At 38.2% G+C, this 18408-nt stretch overlaps 1 protein-coding gene across 3 annotated transcripts in view; it reads left to right on the top strand.

Annotated features, from left to right (window-relative positions):
• Positions 1–5534: 5534 nt before the first annotated feature.
• The window catches only part of SLC35B3 (solute carrier family 35 member B3), a 29991-nt gene continuing 17117 nt past the window's right edge, over positions 5535–18408 (top strand). For 2 of the 3 annotated variants that reach the window (XM_054815665.1, XM_054815663.1), the window contains exons 1-5: positions 5539–5695; positions 10203–10481; positions 11821–11942; positions 13845–13999; positions 15549–15656. In XM_054815665.1, the coding sequence (XP_054671640.1) occupies positions 5555–5695; positions 10203–10481; positions 11821–11942; positions 13845–13999; positions 15549–15656 (805 nt within the window). In that variant the 5' untranslated portion in view covers positions 5539–5554. Of the gene's footprint in view, positions 5696–10202; positions 10482–11820; positions 11943–13844; positions 14000–15548; positions 15657–17899; positions 17992–18408 lie in introns of all 3 variants that reach the window. The other variant, XM_054815664.1, reaches the window with a different exon arrangement.

Raw genomic sequence — 18408 nt, 5'->3', positions numbered from 1 at the left:
AATTCCCAGGTGACTTCATTTTTCTAGCACATCAGCAAAGTATACAGAGTTCTTTTACTCAAGTTATTAACTAATATTATTAATTAATTCAGCAGAAGGAATCACTGAAGTGTAAAAATTACTTCAACCCTCTTTTAAGAGGAATTAAGATGTAATGATGAATGAACTTCAGAAACTCAGGACTTTTTCATTCATTTATTTCAACACAATATAAAATATTTTGATGCTTATCTAAAAGTATCGTTCTCCAGCCAAGTCTGTCCAAACCTCTTCTCTCCCTAAGCCACCAATCAGAAACATAAAATAGACTTCGTGTTCTCTTTTCTTTCTTCTGAGAGATCACTCCTTCCTTTCCAGTACCCACTTGACACCAAAGAAACTATGTCTTCCCAGAACATACCTTGCTTGTCAAACACCTACCTTCCAAATTCATTTACCTCAAAATACTGCATAATGTCTCCACTTACCCATTCCACGACCTTTATAGTACTCTTCAGTCCCAGATATACCCAAGTTGAAAATCTGTTAAAGCTCCCTGTAGCAGCTCCTCAACTGAACATTACAGAGGCCAAGAACTTAAATGGCTTCAAAGCAAGATAGGCAAAGTGATGCAGGAGATGTCTACTAGCGGCCGTTAAACAATCTAGACACAACCTCCACACAAGTTACTAGCACAAGCCCGAGGGCTATGCTAGGAGGAGGACTGCTTAATGTATCCTCAGCTCCTGAGACTCTATCAGAGAGGGTGACTAAACAGATCTATGATCTGACACAACATTTGTTCTTAGGTTAGCTCTCAAGCCCAGATATCCCTTAACATTTCACCAAAGCCTGCATCACGCATCTCCAGGACGTATAAAAAGCCACATCCTTACTCAGCAAACCTCCCAAATCTTACACTTCAAGAAAGAACATCCATCACATCTTCACTTCTCAGAAGCAGGGCCTGAATTCAAACTTTGCACAGCCATGACTCACCCTATTATTTACAGTCTAGAAGGCCCTAAACTATTACAAAAATCATGTGATAGGACAGTGAGAAATTTTTATATAGAAAACATTCTATCAATCAACCTGCCTCACTAGTACTTACTCTGCCATTGTCTCCAGTGTAACAAAAGACCTGCAGGCACAAGTAAGACAGCTTTTACTCGTGTGCTCTAGAGTGTCATCAGTGTAACGCTGTCAATTTCGGGTCATACGCCTGTTCAGAACTGCTTATGAATAAAAAGAAGTTATTCTAAAGAAGGCTGCTTGTGACCTAAACTGACTGGTAAAGTTACTTTAACACCCTCATATCACAAAGTACAAAATAATTTGAATACATCCAGGCTTAAGCACAATTTTTCTGTTATCAGCCAGTTATGATTGCAAAATTTTCTATGATGTTATTCCAAACAAGTGGTAGAATATACATCTGCACACCCACACTCTCCGAAAAAATTACTTACTGTTTGCATTTCCAAGTACTACCATGTATATGCACCAGTGACAAAGACAGAAATAATGAAGCTGTATCCAGACAGATATCAACACTTGATAGATTATCTGTCTGGTCATATGTTCCATGTTTTAAGTGCAATTTAAAAATTTAAAAATCAGTATTACAGTACTTTGTAATGTCAGAGGCAGAACCTTAATTTAACTTTATAATTCTAGATACAATAGCTTTCTCTTGACTATGAAGTGATGTATCACACATTTCAAACTGGGTATTCTATAATCATAGAGCTTTTTGTTACTGTTAAAACTGCAATTTAGTTTCTGAGGCAGTAAAATGTAGTAGTACAAGGAATACATTAGAAAAGGTTTTAAAAATTAGGCTAAGAAAAATCACTGCACCTAGAATTTAAATACAGAAAATTACAGGAATGGATTCAGAAAACATTTATTAGAGAAGCTTAAATAAAATAAACATTTTTAAGATAAAACACATGCTGTTTTAATTGCACTGATATTGTGATACTTAACTGGCCATCCCCAGATTGGATGGGCACTTATTCCTAATTTAAAAAATATTCCTAGCAAAAAGCCAATCAAGTCTTTCTTCTATATGTGCCTTATTTATTTTGTTCTCATTCCACAGCATGTCAGAGTAACAGCAATAAAAACCTGTACAGATCTGGCAGGAAAATCTTACTGTAAAACATATGGTATTAAATTATCAGTAACAGCATTATATTTGTCAACAGGAGAAGAGAACCATCACTCTTCCCTCCTCTTCCCCACGCTACAGAGGTAAATAGCCTCTCTTCTTTTTGTCAGTCAAGTTTCTAGGTTCATCTAACTCCCACAAACGCAGCAGACAACATTACGACAGTCAAAATGTACTTTCCTCTGACCAAAATACATACTTTTGCATAATACTTAGTCTTCTTGAACGCAAACTCTAAAGCACAATTATAGAAAAACAGGAGGCTTTGCATGTAATTCCCCACCATTTTTGGTAAAGGCAAGGAACCAGTAAATTACATTGGGTTTAGCTGTATCAAGACTCACAAACTGCATCCTCATTTGCATATATCATGTTTTAGTCAACATAGCAGATTCTAAAATTATTTATACAAAGCTAAAAAACACACTGCTCTGAGGTGGGTTCAAGCTTTCAAAAGTGGTATTAATTTGCCTTTCATGCTGAAACACAACAAAAAACCCTTATTGTTTTCTTCATTTATTTTATTTATCAGCCAGGTGAAAATATTTGTGGATAATTGTGTCACTAATGGTATTTGGTAGCTATTTACTTGTTTCATGGGGAAACACACCTGTATGAGCGGGTAATTTTTGCACGCATAGGAAATATTTTTTTACTCCTTTAAATTCTTAATAGGAACACACACTACGCCACAAAGATATTACTGTCCACCATCCACTAACAAAAAGCAAGCTGCACACCTGTTAAAAATATTCCGTATTCGTGTTCCCTTCCACAAACAAGAAATGCATAACACCTTTGTTCTGGTTAATTCCCAACCTACTATATAGGGCATGAGTACGGGCGTACCATTTTACAGCTGAAAAAATTAGAAACGTGCATATTCAAGGACCTGGAAAACAATCAAGGCTAGATGACAAAGACAACAAAATCTAATACGAAGCTGGCATTTCTAAGTTAGATTGTAGCGAACAAAAGCTCTTGTCAATAAAACTACGGCCAACAGCATTATTGTGTATCTTCACTTATGTATTCCAGAAGAAAGACATAGGATTAAGTTTGCGCGCAGAGTAAGCTTCCCTGTTGGTACCTTGAGTTGGTCAAGAAGTAGTACGAATAGGCAGCATGAGAACTTTGAAATCTTTAATACTTCCACTGCCTCTGCTTGTGATGTACAATATCTATTTCCTGGATAAATAGAGAAGTTAAGTCCCCAGAGTCTGAATCCAGTACCTTTCATAAGCCCTAACTTCATTTTTAAAAACGATAAAAGAAAATGTAATTTGCTTTCCAGCTTTACCAGTAATCCATACGTGTTCATATTGCAGACTGAAAAAAACATCTGTGAGATCAATAATAAACATCCTACTCGTTCGTTCATTCTTCTACTTTATTTAAAGAGAACATTCCCCAGCATACTCCCTGCTCTACACTTTCTCCACTTTGAATGGTGGAATACAGATAATAGAAATAGAAACATGCACTGCAAACAGCAAAATGCACATTCTTTACCAATAGGCAGGAGACTTTCTGAGATGAAATCAAGCAGCCTAATTTCTAAATTAAAAAAAAAGTTACAATAATATAGCAACAAGACTGCAAAATCTCAGATATTAGGGATTATCAGAATTACATTTGCCAGCGTGTCTCTCCTCCACGCTCTTCCTAGTCAGGAGCCCCACACCCCAGGTTCCTCATTCCAGTTACTGGTTACTTAGTCAATCCCATTTAGTGGTACAGGTTTTTTCCTCATATCTGCCTGCTTCCATCAAGTCATTCAGGCACACTCTACTCCAAAATATGGCTTCCTATCTATCTTAACTTGCCCTCAAGTTGGGAGCTTTATGCTCCTTCTTGATACCTATTTCCCAACTAAAGTTAGCTGGGGAAAAAAATAACATTGTGGACAAGTAATCATGCCACTTACATCAGCAATAATAAAGTTCATTACAGATGTTCCATCTAGAGAATTTACTTATAGGAAACTAGAAAATCCCAGCTGACCATGTGCAAGTTTGGATTTGTTTACCTGAGTTATTGCAGTCACTACTTCTATCACAGAGACAGCAAAAAGCACCATCCCTATTTGTTGCAAGAAGCACAAATGTTTGCTAAACATGAAACCCCTCAACACAGACAGAGGGAACCCAGACCAAGAAGCACTAGAACCACTCAAGAAAATGGGTTCAAAATTATTACTATTTTTTTAAAGTCACCCTCAAGCACATACTTTCTTTTTGGTGTTTGTCAATAAATAATCTTAAAAAATTATTTAAATGCTGGTGCACTTGTTGATACTATCCATAATACATACTGATTTACTATGGTAGCATTGGAAAAGGTAAAAGAAAACTTTTAAAGCAGTGCAAACATAAAAGCTCAAATTTCCCAAACACTACAGTAGATATACATTTATGTATAATGTTAAATACTTTTGCACATTGTTACTAGAAACATAGCATTTCCATTTTATAGCTTGATATGATTAATAGCTAGATTTTATGTATTTTCAAGTTACATCTAATTCAGGTATTTTTCAAAAAAATGCCTTTAGCTACTTTTCCATAGAGCTTTTTACCTGATTCTTTTGGCTGTTATGTTCTTTACACATTTTACAGTTATTGCTCACATTTACCTTTTTGCTTGTCATTGTTAAATATTTTTATTACCATTTTCTTCCTGCAGTCTCATGTAACAAGATCACAAGAACGCATCCCTGTAGAGTAAAACGCGGTTTTGTGATTTTTATTTTTTTTTAAACGAATGCAGCAGCTTCACCTGGGTGATTTACTACTCACGTTAGAACAGCTGACTATTAACCAACCCATGGAACAAAACTTATCAAGGATTCCAAACTATTATCGGCTTACACCGTGGTGTGAAACACCGTCGCCCTCCCCCCGGGGCTTTTCCAGAGCATTAAGGCTAGGTGCCCCCCCACCGGACCGAACCGCGACCACCGACACCTGGGCTGGGAAGACCCCCCACCCCGCCCCGGCGGCCGTTGGAGGGCGGCGGTTGGCCCCCCCCTCGTCCCGCTGCGCTCGCGCCCTCACTGAGGCGCCCCCCTCCCACCCTCGCCAGACGGCCGCTACGGGCAAAGCGAGGAGCCCCTTCGCGGCGTACTCCGCCCAGGACTCCTTCCCCACACCGGGAGATTCACGCCCCAGTCGTGTTCCGGCGGGGCAGAGCGCGTATCGGCGTTACCCCCTGCACCCCACCCGCCCTAAGGGAAGCCGCCTCAGGAGCCGCAGCTGGGAGCCGGCGGACAGCAGAGGGCGGTTCCTAACAGATAAGCCCCGCCCCCCGCGGGGGTGAGGCGGCAGCTGGAGGGCGCCACCACCCGCCTCAGGACGCGTAGCGGAACGACGAGTCAGCGATGCTCTGTCGATAAGCTCGATGCTCGCGCCGACCCCTGGCTTCCCCATCGCTACTTCCGGCGGTGCGCGAGGCTGGAAGGAGCGGGACGGGTGTCAGCGGCGGTTGGCGGAGGGGGACGGTTGGCCGCTGCCGCCGTGCCCCTTCTCCCCCGCCGGACAGGTACGGGGGCGGGGCCGCTCCTCCCCCACGCACCGGGGGCGAGGGGGGAGGAGGCGGGGTCTCTTCCTGGGGAAGTCATGGACGCGACGGTGAGGAACGCGGAGGGCCGGGGGTCGGGCGGGGACAGGAAGACGCTGGTTCTGGCTGGCGGGAGGGTTTTGGCTGGTCGGAGGAGGCGGTGTCCCGCGGCGCCGGGCCCTCAGGGCCGGTGAGCAACGAGACGTTCCCTTTCTCGGGGGGAAGGGGCGAAGAATGTGGCGGCCTGTGCGTGCTCGGAAGCTTCAAGCCCTGCCCGGGGCAGCTGGTAGATGCTCGGGCAGAGCCACGTCTGCCTTGGCCTCGGGGTGTGGCGTGGGCCAGCCCCCGGCAGCTCGCGTGGCAGGCGGCTAGGCGCAGGCGAGTGAGCAGGAAGGAAGCTTCAAGAATCTTGCTGGTGCCTGTCCCCCTTCCATCTTTTGCCTCCAGGGCAGGAGCCAGGTACGACCAAGCAAAGGGTCTGCTCGGGTTTCCCACAAATGTACGTTTGCGTCCCCGTAACCCGGAGCATCGGTGTTATGGTGCCAGCTGCTGTCCTGCCACCAGGCATTTGTGGAATTGGCTCCAAAGGAAATGGATCTTGGTCATGGCTAGCGTGGAACTTGCTTTGTGTGGCTCATACGAGCAATTTTTCAGAGAGTGCCGAGGTGCTAGTTTCTGCCAAACTGATGTTTTTAATGGATGTTCTTAGATGGGTTAGATAAAAAAGCCCTAGCTCCTTCATAATGTTTTCTCCATACTTGGTACAAGCCATTAACTTTTTGGAGACCAAAGAAATTTTGCTTTTCTAGTTACTTGTTCATTTGCTATTTTTTTTTTCAAGTAATAATCACTCTGTTTTACTTGTGTGCTAGATTAAAATCTTGTTCTGCATGGGACTTTTTTCAAATGGGAAGAAACAAAAAGTCTTTGATCTAAAGAAAGTGTTGTTTACATTTTTGCACACAGGAGGATAAAAAAGGAGGGGAATATGCTATTCTACATTCATCAGGGCAGCTCTTAAGCCGCTTGATTCTTCATAAAACAGATCTTTGCCGTGTGTTTGTTCAAAAGGTGAATCAGTTGCTTGAGGGATTTTAGTGCGAGGAGGATGAATAGTGGTTTTTGATACTTAGAAAAATAACAGTTTGAGAATTCACAGCGGACTTCAGAAGAGTTCTGTCACTGTTAGTAATGAAATTACTTGGTGGAGAATGTTTTAATGGATACATACATTTACAGTTTCTTCACTTGTTAAATAATGTTCCTTGAAATGTTTCTCAAACATGGTAATTTGTTTCCTTTAGAACATAATAGTGAAAAAACAATTACTGTGCATCATCTTCTTATGGATGGCTTTGGGTGTGACTAGAGCCATCAGTGTTGTTTCTTACTACTTTAGTGGTAGACTCAGTAATCTGCAAGAAATTAAATGGACGGATTGTAAAAACTGATGATGTTTCTGGTTGAAAATTGGGAAATGTGTTAATTGTGGTGTGGGTTAGTGCCAGTAGGCAGCTAAGCACTACACAGCTGTGTGCTCGCTTTTGCCTCACCCCCAGAGGGATGGGGGAAGAGTAAAAATGAGAAAACTTATGGGTTGAGATAAAAGTTGTTTAAGAAGTGGAGGAAAAGTGGAAAAGGAGAGACAGAAAACAAAACAGGTGATATAAAGGCAATCACTTCTCCCACAGCAAAACAGATGCCTGACCAGTTCCTGAGCAAAAGATATCTAACCTCCCTAAACCCCCTCCTCTTGCTTTTTATTGCTGAGCATGATGCTTTATAGCATGGAGTATCTCCAGTTAGCTCGGGTCATCTGTCTGGTTGCGCCTCTTCCCAGCCTCTTGCGCACATGCCAGGCTGTTCACTGCGTGGGGGGCAGAGGGAGAAACAGAAAAGGCCTTGATGCTGTGCAAGCTCTGCTCAGCAATAGCTAAAACATTAGTGTGTTATCAGCATTGTTTTGGTCACAAATCTAAAACACAGCACCATACAAGCTACTGTGAAAAAAATTGACTCCGTCCCAGGCAGACCCAATACATAAATACACTTGGTACTGTTTCTTCTTCCCTCTCCTTCTGATCCTAACGGAGGTATTACACAAGTAATATATCAATTAGTGGCCAGAGTGGAAAATGTAGCTACAAAGCTATGCGTTATACAACTCGCTCCATTTTTGAGCTCTTGAAGCACACATGACAGTACATGGCTGTCTTCTGCCGGGCATATGTCATTCTCTGTGTTTCAGCTTAGTTGGAAAATGGCTCAGATTCCTCTGTAGCTCTTGTTTCTGCTAAGAAAGTGTGACATTAACAAATGCTGTGTGCCTGTCAAGAGGAAGTGTACACTGGACAGGAAAGTTCTGAACAGGCACCAAAGTTCAGCTAAGATGTCATCAATGGATAGATTTCTAAATAGATTGTCTTTCCTTCGTGGTGATTTGCTCCTTGAACTTCGGAGTCCTAGCTTTGCATGCAATTCTTCTGGGGAGAGTAGTAATTCATATCCTGGTTTAGTGACCAAGGTCACTGACTGTCTTCTACAGGCACCTTTACTCTGCTTTCCATAATGGTGTAATGCTATAAACACAGTACTGAATGGGACTGCTCAGTCATCATGCCCAGTATTAACAGCTCTACATAATTGCTTTCATAAACTTCACCTTAAAAACAGTTCAATTGTTCCTTCTTTCATTTTCAGGGTGCTCTAGAATACAGATAGTCTGGGGATGAAAAGTAAAGTTTGTTCATGATCACTCTATGCCCATTTGCTCTCCTGCTACTGTCCTTAAAATTAGAAATATTTTTTTCCTTAGTGATGATCCCTGTGATACTTTTATTGAAAGCAAATCTGTTTTCTTTTCATCACGGTTTTGCCAGGCTAGACAAGTTATGCTTTCATCTTATTTGAGTTCTTAAGATGGTCGATCCACTCCTCCATCCTGATACCTGTTTTGCAGTTGTTTGAATCCATCACTGAGGGTGATCAGAACTCTGAATGGTGGTGTATGCGAAGGCTCACTAGTGCCTCATGGCATGACATTGTTTTTACTGAAAAGAGTCTACTTAAAGTTTTTCCATTTTTTTTATGGCCACCTCATTTTGGGATTCTCTAACAATCCACAAGGGTAAACTTTCTACCTCTCGCTTTTGGTTTTCAACTGAAGAGCTCTGAATTTAAACACAAATAGTTATTATTGTCCCTAAACTACTGTTACAGGCCCCAAGCTATTCTTTCTGAACTTTTAATAGGAATCTTGTTCCAACCTGATAGTAGGTTGTATCAAAAAAGGAAACATACCCCTATAGACAGTTTTATTGTCAATGCTTCATTTTTTGGCTAAACTTATCATTTCTTACGTTGTATAATAAATTACCAATGTCCATGCAGATTACACTTACTACATTTATTGTATGATCTAGCTTTTACATATTAGCACATTTTCCATTTCAAAACAGTGGGAAAAGCATTTTTCATACATGTGTGATGAGTAGAATTATTTTTAAGCTGGGGAAAACAAACCACTAAATAGTTGAAACAAACAGAATTTAATTACTGACTGCTCATTGAACTAGATGCTGATCTACACTTAAAAATCTTGGGACAACTGACTGACCAGTGTGTTTATCTTGAGGCTGAAAAGAAAAAAAAAGAAAAAAAACCCTGAAACATCATACTCTCTGCTGAGCTGGAGAAAAGAATTATCTGCCTGTCAATTTATTAAGCTGCTAAGTTCCTTCTCCAGGCTTCAGTTATCCAATTTTGTTTTCTATTACACGTGGAAATGTCTGCATGTGGTTAATATTAAAGGGACTGCTATACCATAGACCACATCAGATAACCAATCTAATTTCTCAGACTGGCTTCTTAATCTTCTTGTTTCCATCTTAATGTTTGGGTTTTTTTTTTCCTCGGAAGCATGTGAGAAATTGTGAATAAATGTGAGAATGAGGGAATAACTTCTTCCAGCTCAACACTTGTAACCAATCATAGGCTCAACTCTGTAGCTTTTAGTGAGGCTTCCCATGTAGTGGACTGGTCTGGTATATTTTCGCTGTGAAAATGAAGTAAAGTAGACAGAACCACAGTGCTTCAATACCAGTTTTTTCACTGTGATTTGATCATGGGGATCGCTTCTCTCCCAAGCAAGTCACTCATGTGAGTACTGACATAAACTGGCTAGTGTGAGCCATTGTGAAACTGAAGCTGGTTTTCAGCTGCTGGTGTTTTGGGGACTTTTGTTTGTTTTGTAGAGTGTAGGAATACTACTTCCCACATGAAGCAAAAGTGCTTTGATAAAGCATTGTTGGCCTCTGATATTAACTAATGTTAACTTCGGACATCAGAAAAGTTAAATAAAAATTGTGAATAAAAACAGTTCAACAAAACTCTTAAATGTTTATATTTTCCACATAAGCGTCACACTTGTTTACTGTTATTGTCGGAAGACCGTATGCTATGTCTTATCTGACTTTAACATTTCCCTCAGCTTTCAGACAGAGGACGCACAGAAAGAGAAGAGCAGAAAGAAGATAACAATAGCACCGAATGCAGCGAACTAGGAGCCATGGATCTGAAATTCACTTCATCAAGAAAATACATTTCCATCAGCGTACCTTCCAAATCTCAAACTATGTCTCCTCATATCAAATCAGTAGATGACATTGTAGTTCTTGGCATGAATCTCAGCAAATTTAACAAACCTACTCAATTTTTCATCTGTGTTTCTGGAGTTTTTATGTTTTATCTAATCTATGGATATTTACAGGTAAATGCTATGAACTTGTCTTAGGCCAATTCCTCCTACCCCTTTTCTTATGAGTAGCATAATAATATAGTAAGTATTTTAATATGTATAGAGGTTTTAAATAGATATTGATTGCAAAGTTGAGCTTTCCGAATTCAAGAGCAGTAAGTGATTGTATAATGTAAGATTCCATTATAGTTTGCATGCCTACAAGGTTTGGTTCAGTTGGACTTTCATAACTTGATCTTTTACTTCTGTGTGCAAGATACACCTTTCAATATTGTTTTGAATGTGTATTTTTTAAATGCAATTTCATAGTCTTCTGAAGACAAACAAACAAATTGTAGAACCATACAGACTGACATGTAAGTCTTCATTGGTGTTGAAACCTTTAGATCTCCTTCAGTTCCATGAGTGCCGTGCAGTAATAGTAGTCTATTGTTTTCTCTGCTCTCCCTTCAGGACAAAGCTGAAGCATGTACTATGGTTGATTGTTAAGCAGAAGCATAATATTTATGCCATTTTAGTTAAACATTTCTCTTCCTGCTAACCTTTTCTCTTTTATCTTGAGCAGCTACATTTCTGTTCCTTTTTAATTTTTTTAGGTTCAGTGAGTCTTCTCAATAAAGGAGTGATTTAAAAAGTTGATGATTAAAAATCACCATGTTTCTAATGCAGTTTTAAAAAACAGCTGAGGAGTTTGTTCAAGTAAAGTTACTTCCAAAGAGTTAGACAATGTTATCAGTAATTGAAATTAGAATCTCAAAAAGGAAACTATTAGGTAGCCTTTTGTTTCTATAACTGACACATCTACATAATTCTTTATGCAGTGTGTGTATTTTTCCATAACAAATTACTCTGGTTTTAAATGTTCCTACAGCCTGCAAATTTTTAAGCTCACAAGTGCTATTTCATGTTGGCACTCAAAATATTAGGTGTGTGTTACCAGTAAATATGTCTGTCTGAGAAAGTTTGTATTTAATTTATTGTGAGCTATTTATAAATTCTGACTAAAAACAGTCTACTGAAGTAAATGAACTGGAAATTGACTGAAAAACAGGAAACAATCTATAATTTGAGATAAATATTAATGGATCAAATGTATTCCCCTGATGAAACAATCCATTAATTTCAGTGGATTTACACCAGCAATAAATTTTCTCATTGCGTTTTGGAGAACCTAAATTGTCTTTTTTTCAGTACTTTGCAAGTTACATATGGCAGGTAAATTCTAGTTAACCAGCAGCTGCAAAGGCTACATTTGCATATACATGAAGGGGAAAAAAAAAATCTCTTGATCTTGTTTTGATTTAATATTTTGGTGTATGTGTGTGACCTTGGTGGGTTTTTGTTTTTATAGGAATTGATATTTTCAGTGGAAGGTTTTAAGCCTTTTGGTTGGTACCTCACTTTAGTACAATTTGGATTTTATTCCATTTTTGGACTAATAGAATTGCAGTTGATTCAGGACAAAAGGAGAAGGTATGTGTTTTTCTAAGCATTTTACCCACTGTATATCAAATTAGAAGCATTTTGATATTTATGGTAAACTTAACTTCTGTTGTTTGAATGTGAATATTGTGAGGCATTGGTGGTAGTAGTTCAGTAGTTAAATAATGTGAATTTACTGGACGATGTTAGATGTTTTATAAGCACCCACTTAGATTACAGATCTATAAGTAGTTTGTTGACTCTACTGTCACTTTGTCCCACTTACAGAGCATATTCTGTCCTTAAGGTAGCCGATACAGGCTGACCTGTGTATGTGTTGCTTAGGATTATCACGTCTAGAATGCACGTCACAGCACTTGAAGCCATCTGCCACTGAATACCTTTTCCTCAAACCTTGGCATCTCCTCACCAAGAGGTTCCTCTGACATGCTGTGCATCTTGGAGTGTCAGGGGTCTGCTCTCTGTTTGCCATGTGGCTGTATAGGTTTGCTTCAGAGGGTGTGCTTAGGTTTTGTATTTTTCACTTCATATAGCACTCGTAACGCCCTGCCGCAAAATTATTCTCTGTTTTCACTGCAGTTTGCCAAGGAGATTCTTGCTGTCTTGAATCCTATGATCTGACTCAGTGTGGCCATTCTATGGCTTCCTGCCCAGCTACAGCCTCTGCAAACTGTATATTGAGGCCCTCTGGAAGCTTGGATAGAGGTTGTCATGGTGTACATGAATTTTAAAATTGCTTTAAAGCATTATATCCTAGTTGAGCGTAACTAGTTTTCCTTACCTGTAGTCAGCCTTGGCTGATTTTGCATATACTGATTTTAGGTAATAGAATTCTTTTATAGCCAAACAATGTAACTTTGAATTATTCTTTTTATTTAAAACACTGACAGCCTACATTTCGAATTATCTGACTTTTGAGATTCATCAGATAATATTGTGTAGTTGCCTTTTGGGTGTTCTGTAACTAGCATTTATGTTTTGATTACCAAATAGTTGCTAATGCTTACAGAGCATGATCCTGCAAGTAAGTTACGTTGGAAATGTAGATCTGAAATCTATTTTACATTTTATTTTCTACAACCTAGGCATCTTCTTGTAGACATTAAAAATGTATTTACTAATTTTTATGCTGAATTCTGTTTTGTAAATTTTAAAATTTTTTTGCATGCCTCAGAGTATGCATACACCACATAATGAGGTATGGATAAGACAGGGTTACAGCAAGACATCTCCTTACATTGCTTACTGTGGCTCTGAGTGAGCACAAGAAATAGCTGAACATATGCACAACAACAACTAAAAGATCACTTCACAAAGTGAGCACAGCAATTGCTAAAAATTACTGTTGGATCATCTGTTGTCAGGTGATAATTTCATCAAATTGCAAACAGTACATCTGAAACTGAAAATGTTCAACAAGCCCCTCCGTTCATGATATCTGAATTGCTTCTCTCTTAGTTCTGTTGAGTTTTACAAAACAATGGTGGTACTTCAACTTTCATCATTCTAAAAATGTCAATGTTCATGTGAAAACTTCACAAAAAAAATTGACACAGTGACCATGACAGGACTAAGATTCAGGATATTTTGGTATACCAACCTTCCATGCTTCCTTTGAGAAATAACCTGAAGCCTTTGTCTTGATTCTTCTGTAAATAATGTACCTTCTCAGAAGGTGGTTAAAGAATTACTGCTTGAGCCATGAAGTTTTTATTCTCTTGTATTTGACTGCTGTTTATTAGCAGTAATTGAAAGAAATGAAATTTGAAATCAGTTATTTCTGTGCTTTTTAAAATTTCTATTATGGAATGCAATTTGGTGAGAAAGATGGTCAAGTAGTATTACAAACATATTCCTTTGTCTAAATTTTCCAAGCTAAGTCTCCTCTAGATGAGTCTGTAATACCAAGATTCGTATGTTTATATTTTGTAGAATTCCTGGCAAAACGTACATGATAATAGCGTTTTTAACAGTGGGAACTATGGGTTTGTCAAATACCTCTTTAGGATATCTGAATTACCCTACTCAAGTCATCTTCAAGTGCTGTAAGCTGATTCCAGTTATGGTAGGCGGGGTTTTTATACAAGGTAAGTGTTAGTCTTGGTATTAGATGATTTTTTGGGGTTTTTTTTGGGAGGCAGTCATGTATGGAATCCTGTACTTTGTTAAATTCCATTGCGGTTCTTGGATAGAGAGGGACAGGTAGCACTTTTCCTATAGGAGGAAAAACGTGAATTTCTGAAGCATCTGCTCAGAAAATGTACAAATACAATTAGATGAGCAGAAAATGGGGGGGGGGGAAAGTTGTACAGGTCACTTGCAAAACTTAATTTTTATGCAGACTTTCTTAGGTAATGTAACTTTGTTTTCTAAACCAAATCACTTCATAAATGAAACATTTTCAATACTGAAATGGAAAACTTGAGATGGGGGAAAAAAAAAATCCAGCCATGATTTGTGAAGTAATCCCCTACTCTTGTTTGAAAAGCTCAATTCCTAAATTCCTAATTAAAATTCCTAAATTTTAATTGAATATTTGATCAGAAATACACCTGACTTTACATGTCTTTGGCTAATCCTGAAGCCATGGTTTATATTCCAAGAACAGAAAAAGGGATCTGGAGAACAACAGATAAATACTCCAGTTATGTGAATAAACATACTTGAGTATTTCTGGATTTGGAAGACTTAAGTATATTATAAAAGTTTCTATTTGTTCAATACACAAGGATTCATTAAGTCAGTAAAGCTCTGCATGGGCAAGTGTTATGGAACAGAATCTAGAATGATGTATTTCTGCTTCTGTAGTTGATTCTGGCCTTCATGTTGCAATAGAAAGCTGAACTTTGGGAGGATGTTACAAGTTTACGTATGCACATGCATGCACAGTATTTACCTTTTATTAGGAGTCACTCTGTAGAATTTTAATACAGAGAGACTGGTATTCCCTTAAAACTTTGTGAAACTTTATATGGTGTTGTAGTAGTATTGTATTCTCAGAAGCTGTGATTATTTTTGTTATCATTAATACTATTTTTAAAAAAATTCAGTTAAAATTTTCAGTTCAAAAAAGTTCCCTTGGAAGTTTATATTGAAAGTACAGCTTCTGGGAGAGGAATGTGTTATTTCAAACAAGATATACTAAATCCTGCCTTTTCATCTGCCTACTCTCTTTCTCTACTCCCCTCCACATCCCATCTCTCCCAAACTGAAAGACAATGTAGGGTTCTATAAGTACCCAAATCATACATTAATATTTGGGAATGACTTCTGTAATCAATAAAGACAGCCAAAATGTCCTGCATGAGGGAAAAATCTTAAGAAAACATCTCAGCTCTCCTGAAGTTGCTGAGATAGTGCTTTTTGTCAGGGAGGATGTGCTTTATGTCATTAGGAGTAAAACTAAAATCGACCACAAGAATCAGATATTATCTGTTAAGATCCTCCTCCATGTTAGAAACTGCTGTTGTAGAAGAAACTAATTCCAGTCATGAAAGGCCAGAGCGTTAAGTCATCTGCTTAAGTAAAAGAATTACATTGGAACAGTTTTTCCTTTGCCTTCTAGTCTGCTAAACATGATAAACATAAAATTCTGAGAGTGTTAACAAGCCATTCGTGTTTGTATTGCTTTCCTAGGAAAACGTTACAATGTCGCAGATGTTTCTGCTGCCCTGTGTATGAGTCTTGGATTAATATGGTTTACTTTAGCTGACAGCACAGTTGCACCAAACTTCAACTTGACAGGTAAAGATATATTATACTTCGCGGTTTAAAAAAATGCTTGTTTTTTCCTACAGTAAGTGTTCCATAGAAGTTCTGAGAGTTCTTGGTGGAGTGCCTTCAGGTATCATATGGAAATTGCAGGTTTCATTGTAGCTTTGCACTAGTAGAATGGTATCTGTGGCCGAAGATGCCTTTATTCTAAGTGTTAGTTTTTAGGTTCTTAAAATTTCTGGAAATTCCACCCTTTAGGTTGAAATGTCTCAGGCTTGTTCTCAAGAAATACTTAGTTCCCGGTAGATATGTTAAAAGAAATATGATAAAATTCAGTCTGACCATTTTAAAACTTCAAAAGATTCATTGTCTTTTCTAGTTAAACCTTTTAAGTCTTTTTCTATTTCAGAACCATTTACTTTATATTAACTGACAATCTCCCTCAGATTTGCCGTAGTTCTTAGAACGTGGGCGCTCCAACTAACTTTTCTATACTGTGTAAAATCAGAAGCAAAGCAAAGATTTTAACCTGCTTGGGTTTAAAAACTTAGTTGAATTTCTTTCTCAAATGACAAGGGACAATTGGTTATTAGTAAAATCCATATTATTTACTTGCCTAGTGTTTGGATTAATACTGAACCTTGAAAAACTTTTGAATATTCAACTTCTAGTGTATTCTTTTGAAATTCTGAGGTGAGTTACAACAACGGTTATGGCAGACATTCAGTGTGAAACCTGTATTTCTTCATAGTGGAGGCGCTGGTTTCAAAGTTTAGTTCCTAAAAATAATATTACATTCTCATTTTTAAGGAAAAGACTTTTGTCATCACAAAATATCATTTCATCTAGTGTTAGTAATGATCAATTTATGTTGTTGTCTAAACTGTATATATCTTCTGCCTTGCTCATAAATTAATTTTCATGCCTTTTAATGTAATTTTAGTGCTACTGGTTAACCTGCTGTGCATCTCATGTGTTTGTGTGGTATAACTGGGTGGCAACTTGGCAAAAAAATATATTTTGAGTACAGTATGGCATTGGTATGCATGTAGTTATATTCTAATGTTTCTGATGTATAGATATATGTTACCATTACAGCTATTTTTGACTATAGCCTCTAAGTGCATTCATATGTTAATATTATTCCGTTTGGAAAATTTGAATTATTTTAAGTATGTGCTATGACTCAATTCTGGAAAGATTTGGAAAGTTGATTCAACTGAATGGGGTAGGGTAAAGTGCAGCAAATATAGCAAAGTTCTGACCCCTTCAAAGGTCTGCAAAACAAGATAAAAAAACCTGTAAATGTCTTCAGAGAATAGACAGGGTTGTCTGTCATTATTAATTTATTTTGAACACTTCAAACAGATCTGTATATATTGAAGCTTAGAGCACTACCATTTGGAGGAAGGTAGTTCTGTGAAAATAGAATATAGAACTAGAATTCAGAAGTCTGGATCTCCCCTTAGGAAGGTGATTTGAAATTCTCCTGTTCACCTTCTGAGAAAGTTCTTTCTGTATTTCTCTATTCCCTCCTGCCTATATTGTTTTATTCCCATGTCACTTAATTTAACCAGAAGAAACTTTTCATAATGGGAAAGGTGGAGCTTTTCCTTTTCTTGGATGAATTATGGAGATAGATGGTCCTTTCCTTCAAGAAACGTACTGATTTTTGGTATTGCAGAAATATGTAACTGGCAAAGTGTAAAACCGGTGATAAGAATTATTAAAAACTTTGCTTACTCTGCAAAATGGCATATTCTTTTGAATAATTACACTTCTTTTGATGTAAATCTCACAATAGGAACTGAAAGTGAAGAGGCAGAATTTAATTTTATATCTTCATACAGTAGTTTCAAAGAAATAACAAAGTATTTATGTTTTTGAAAGTTTTAATATCCTTAAACAGCAAATAAATGTGAAACTTTAGAATTACTGTTTTCTAAAGTTGCAGTTTTATGTTACTGCCTACTTACTACCCTGTAAATTCCTGAGTTTGTTCCCGTGATTAATGCACATTTATGTAGAACCGTTTCCATGCAAACTAGTGTAATTCTAGCATGATTTCATAGAACTTCTACTAACTTGTTAAGAAAAAGCTGTTTACATTTCTCTCTGAGAGCTGTGAAGCTAAACAAAACACATAATCTTTGTTGTCTGATGCAAATACTAAAAATGGAGCATGAGCAGACATAAAATACTATCTGGATGAACAGTTTTACAAGTCCTTTTTTTCTTTTTTTTTCTTTCCTGCTATTGAAATCTATTCTCAGTATTGCTGGGCCAAAAAAGGAATCTACACAGATTTTCTTTACACATGAAAGAGGTCAGCCAAGAAAACAGAAACTCTCTTCTGCCAGAACAGGTACATATTTGTAACTAAGGAAGAGGTATACTTTTCAAGATGGAGTTGATGCTAAGAGCTCAAAGCATCTCCTAGCATTATCAAATTGGAGAGGTAGTGGTAGTAAATAGCTGTGAATAATAGGTACAGGACTTCCAAAAGAGAAACCAGAAGAGAAGGGTGTGCAGAAGGAGACAGTCTTGAAACATTGGTGCTATGGGAGCTTCCACTGTTCTGGCATTACAGGTGTAAGTGGAAATTAACGATTTTCAGTGAAGACACAGTAAAAATATCAATTGTATGCAAATTCCTCCACCCTCGACTGTTAGTACAGGTGCAGTTTAGTCTTTTGCAGACAGAGGTGTTTTGTCCTTAGCTTCGCCGTTGGTAAGATGCTGTTACTTGGTGTGGTGGGTTGACTGTGCCTGGGGGCCAGGT

The sequence above is a fragment of the Grus americana genome, chromosome 2, assembly GCF_028858705.1.
Source record: "Grus americana isolate bGruAme1 chromosome 2, bGruAme1.mat, whole genome shotgun sequence".
NCBI classification, from domain to species: Eukaryota; Metazoa; Chordata; class Aves; order Gruiformes; family Gruidae; genus Grus; species Grus americana.
Note: the sequence above shows the minus strand (reverse complement) of the source record. Positions and strands in the feature narration are given on the sequence as shown.